At 32.5% G+C, this 5,595-nt stretch overlaps 1 protein-coding gene across 1 annotated transcript; it reads right to left on the minus strand.

Annotated features, from left to right (window-relative positions):
• LOC133702260 (probable L-type lectin-domain containing receptor kinase S.7) lies at positions 1–2,503 on the minus strand. Its single transcript, XM_062126574.1, has one exon. It carries the CDS (start codon positions 2,226–2,228, stop codon positions 234–236), a length of 1,995 nt encoding a protein of 664 aa, XP_061982558.1. The 5' UTR covers positions 2,229–2,503; the 3' UTR covers positions 1–233.
• Positions 2,504–5,595: the final 3,092 nt, after the last annotated feature.

Here is a 5,595-nt window from a genome sequence, read left to right on the forward strand (position 1 = left end):
TTTCAGGGCTGAAAAAACTTGTTTGATGATGGAAAAGATCAAATACACATTCAAAGTGTTACAAGATATAGCAGAGACTACATAGTTCAATACAATAGTTTTGAACTAAGGCCGAAAGAAACCCTACGGTCTCTGACCACTGAAAACAAACTAACAAATTTAACAAAAGGAGAAAAATTGAAGGAATCAAACAATCAGTAAGAATTGAGTTAGCTATAATGTCTCATATGAGACTAGTCACAATCAGAAACAATGTTCTCAAGCGTGAATGCCAAGCCGCAAGAGAATGTGAGGCTTGGTTTCTTCCTCGGCACAGCAATAGGCTCAGCCTCACCATTGAGGATCTGAAGGACTCTCCTCATGGTGGGCCTCCCCGTGTCATCCGGATTAGCACAACTCAAACCCACAAGTAACAGCTTCCTCATTTCTTCCTCCTCAAACTCTCCATTCAACCTGCTATCAGCTGCTTCAATGATCTTTCCTTCACCATACAATCCCCAAACCCAGTCAACCAAATTCACCATTTTTTGGCTATCTGGTTCTTTCTCAATGGGCCTCTTACCACAAGCCAGTTCAAGTATCACCACTCCGTAGCTAAAAACATCAGTTTTCTCAGTGGCTTTCCCACAATGAAGATACTCAGGAGCTAAGTACCCCATTGTTCCTGCAGTAAGCGTTGACACAGGACTCTTGTCGTGCTCCATTATCCTTGCCAATCCAAAATCACCCAGCCTTGCATTGAAGTTTCCATCCAGCATTATGTTACTAGTCTTTATATCTCTGTGAATGACTTTCTGCTCGCATTCGTGATGCAAATATGTTAACGAAGAGGCCAAGCCAACTGCTGTCTTTTGCCTATGTGCCCAATTTAAAAATATTCCACGCTCAGATCCTTCTTCATATAGCATCCTGTCAAGGCTCCCATAAGGCATAAATTCATATACAAGCAGCACTTCACCCTTCTCAACACACCAACCTTGTAGTGGAATCAAATTCTTGTGCCTCAGGCAGGCTATAATTGACAATTCAGCAAGGAATTCAGTTTTACCTTCATGGGAATGTTTTGATCTTTTCACTGCAGCAATGGTACCTGAAGATTTGAAGAAGGCCTTATAGACATTCCCAAATGCACCTCTACCTATTATTCTGCTTGACTGAAACCCTCTTGTGGCTAATTTCAGCTCTTTGTAACTGAATTCCTTTGGCCCTGTCATTAGCTCTGCTTTCAGGCTCTTAACTCTTTCAATCTTCTGCCACTTCCTGAAAGAAATATAACCAAAAGCCACCAGGAACGTACAAAAGATAGCCGGACCAGTAATCCCAAGACCGAAACCAAGGCTCTTGTGACGTTTATTGGCAGCATTTGATATAGGAATAACAGGTGTTGTTACCGTCACTGAACTATCAGATACATTATAAGGATCTGAATTTGGGCTCGGAGGAAGGAAACCTGAGATTCTAAAGCTCCAATTCGTAACCAAGTGAAGCTCAGTGCTTCCTTCTGTTGAGCCTGAAAACCCCACATACATATCACCTTTAAGATGCTCAGAGAGGTCAATGTGCACAGTTAGTAAGGAATTTATTGGTTTCAAACTTGAATAACTCATATAAACTTTCAAGACCCTCAAATCATTCTTGTAATCAATCCAAGCAGTGATCAAATCTCCACTCTTTAAATCAATATCTTGCAAGATTGGATCAGCAGTCTTGATTGAATTGAGGCTATCAATATCTAAACCAATATGGTGGTCATTTGGATCATTGAAATGGGCATCAAGCCTGGTGTCAAACTCAATAGCCACAAACTTGTTCTTGGTCAATTGAGAAGAATTAACAAGACCCAAGTACCCTCCAGGGCTCCCAAGAGTTTGGTTATCTTGTGAAAGAAAAAAAGACAAACCATCACCAAAAGAGTTTTCATTGGCACTACGGATAGAAAAACTGAACCTTGTTGAGAAAGAAGCTGTGGTATTGGATTCTTGATCAAAAAATGAAATCGGGTTGTTGTAGATTACAGTGCCTGAACTTGAAGAAGGCACTGTGACATCACGTGTGAGGCCAATCACACCATTTCGGAGATAAGAGTCACCGAGGAGAGTGAGATTACGGAGATTGAAAGAAGGGAACTCAAGGCTTACATTCCTACTACTTGCTAACACAAAAGGAGGGTCTTTGAAGCTAAAGAGAACGAAGAGGAAGATGCAAAAATGTATCTTTCTTGGACTCATACCCACTGAATCTTGATTCTCTATTGTTTTCCAAGTTTTAAGAGAGAGTTCAACGAAGAAACAAAATGAAGAATGGTAGACAGTAAAGACTTGTTTTGCTTTCTTGAAGGATAACAAGTTGGTTATGATGAAAGACTAGAGGACTTGACGAGGAGGAAGGAGGGTTCGTGGGAAAAGGGGGTTTAAACGGTTGAAAGACATGGGAGCGTGGGTGATCATCGAATGGCCAAACAAAATAATAATAATAACTGACAATTGGGTCTCAGTTTCTGGACCTTTTGTTTTAATGTCGAAGATGCTTTTGGTGATCATTGATTGTGGTTTTTCTACGAGAGGACTCTTACTACTGAATTGTTTGTTTGACTAACCTAACCCAGCCCAATTGGTCATTGCTGCAGCCTTTATGTAAGCCAGCAATTAAGTAAAAAACTAGCATCAATTCACTGTTAATCTTCTCATATTTTACGGTAGATTTTTCCAAAAAAAAAAAATAATTGCATTCTCAAATATTTTTTCAGATGTATTTGCATCTTTTTTTAATCAAATTTAAGAGCAATTGAATCAAATTTATTGGCTAGAGATGAAATTGAAAAATAAAAAATCAAAGCAGAAAAGACATCGCAAATGAATAATGGTTTCAAAGTTCACACAAAAAGTTTAATTTAGTCCTTATACTTTAAAAACAATAAATATTTGGTATCTCAATGTTTTTTCAATTTAATTTTGGTATAAAAATTTATTTATTTTTTAGTCCATAGTTTGAGAGATGAGAGAGAGTGGTCGCTGGATTCCTGCTTAGAGAGAAAAAAATATTGTTGACATCAATTTCGATCAACAAAACAGTTAATCCTTGTATCAAATGGTTCTATTTGATAAGAGAAGTTCATGTTAGGTGATTTTTTTTTATCTTGAACGTGCCTAGAAAAATAAATCTGAACTCGGGCTGATTTTAAGTTTTTGGATGGTTTCTAGAGTGTTTTCTAGATGTTTTTGGTAAAACAAATGGGTTGAAAATGAGTTTTTGGATTAAAAAATATTTTGCCCTGATTTTCCGGATACAATAATGGCTGGATTTTGAAAAAGTCTGATGACATGTCATCTATTTTTTTTTAATTTTCTAAAACAATTAGGGCAAATGACATGATAAAACATAAAAAAAAGAGCCTAGGCGCGGGCCCTAGTGAACCGGGCTAACCAGACTTAGTAACACTTGCATTTTCTCTTTTTTTTCTAAATTATTTTGTTCTACTTTTTAAAATTAACTTTTTATATATATTTCTTCTCAAAATTATTTTTATTTATATTTATATTAATACATCTTCTCTCTTTTATTTTATTTATAAATGATAGTTATTTTTGTTATTGTGTTTGCATTTAATTTTTTAAGAGATTTTTTCAATTCATCTATAATTTTTTTTAATCTTTTATATAGATGAATTTTATTTTTCAAATTAACAATATTTATTTTTAAAATAATATTTTTAATATGTGCAACCTTGAATGATATTTGTTTCTCCTTTTATTTTATTCATCTAATTTAATGTGTGTGTCTATTTCTTTTATTGTTTGATTGAATAAAAAATTTGTTTTAGTTAAAAAATCTAGCAAACAAAATTGGATAAATGTCCTATCTTGCGAGATTAAATATATTTATCTACACTTGTCTTTTGATTTTTCCTATTTTATTTTTGGTTATCGTTTATGATTTTTATTTATTTATTAACACATATAGTTTTTAATTTATTTGATTACAAATATATATAATTTTTTTAACTATAAAAACATGTCAAAAAATCCTATGTATATAATTATTTTGTTGAAAAAAAATAATTTTTTTATTTGATATTATTACCCCGTACCATTATAGAAGGCAACATTATGATACTATATTGGTGATGAGACAAAGGGATAAAATAGAGATCTAAGGTCATTATGGATATTTGCCGGTAAACTAAAACCATCATACAATAAAAAAAAATTCAATTAACTACAATATTGATTATAAAAATAAAGGTATTAAGTTATAATTGCTGCAAGTTTTACAGGTTAACTAGGTTGATCTAAGTTTTTTTTTTTTAATTGTTTTTTTTTTTCATTTTATCATTCAATATTAAGTTGAAAGGAGATTATATTTTATAATTTATTTTGGTTTGTTTTTTATGAAGTTATTCTAACTTCATGACTCGAGTAATAGATTTGGTTGGTTAACTCGAGTTAAATAGGGTGGTTTTTTCGTGTCCTTTTCGTAGTTGATCTTTTTTTTTCCATTTCATCATTGAACATTTAGTTGGTTGAGAATTAAGCAGTTATCCTAGTCTTATCACTAAGTTTTTGCAAATTAACTTAGGTTGACTCGATTTATTTTTCTAATTGGATTTATTTTCAATTTCATTCTTTAATATTGAATTGATTGAGAACTAGATTTAATGATTTTTTTTATTTACTTTCTATAAGGTTATTATGGTCTTATGACCTGGGTTAAAGATTTGATAGGTTAACTCGAATCCATCTAAGTAAATTCGAGTCCATCTGAGTAAATCCGAATAGATTTAATATGTTGTCGTCTTAATATTAAAAAAAAAAATATCGTCTTGATTTTTATAGTCAAATTATATTTTTATCGATTATTTGAGTTGTTTTCAAATTTGTAAAGTCAATTATATTATATCAGATTAATTTTTATATAATTTAATTTTTTTTAATAAAAAATATATTAACAAATCCTGAATTTTTTTCATATTCAACGAAAATATAATCGGCCAATTATCTAATAGATAACTTTTTTTTTGGAGGCACTAAACTCCACTTGTTGTACCTCGTAACGCAGCTTTTATTTAAAGTTGTTAATCATGGCTATGGGTGTTTGCATAAAGGAGTAGGGTATGGCTGTGGTTGAATCATACTTTTTTTTATTTATTTTTTAGTCATGGATTTAAAACATCTCCAATCCCAAAGTTTCAAATAGATTTGAGAACGTATTTAAGAGTATAGTTATAATTATTTTTTTATTTAAAAATATATTATAATAATATTTTTAATTTTTAATTTTTTTTAATAATATTATAAAATAACAGCGTTGGAATGCGAGTCACACTCAAAGCCGAAATGTGATTTTGGAGGCCTCGCTAACGCAGGAGGAGGCCGAGTGAGGTGTCCAAGACCAAGTTTATTAATTCATAATGGAAAATTGTTGCCTTACACGTCAGTTAGCCGTTGCATGGATCTAAATGTTGCCGGTAACTATATCCCTTTTAATCTCGTGAAAGAATTAGAATAATAATAATCAGCCATCTTGGACTTTTACTTTATCTATGAAAAGTGCAATTTTCAGAAGTTTAATTTGGTCCCTTGGACTTTACTATTGTTA

Source organism: Populus nigra, chromosome 1 (genome assembly GCF_951802175.1).
Source record: "Populus nigra chromosome 1, ddPopNigr1.1, whole genome shotgun sequence".
Classification (NCBI taxonomy): Eukaryota; Viridiplantae; Streptophyta; class Magnoliopsida; order Malpighiales; family Salicaceae; genus Populus; species Populus nigra.

Excerpts from the sequence above, each read along its gene's own strand:
- LOC133702260 (XM_062126574.1), bottom strand. The coding sequence starts at position 2,228 with ATGAGTCCAAGAAAGATACATTTTTGCATCTTCCTCTTCGTTCTCTTT.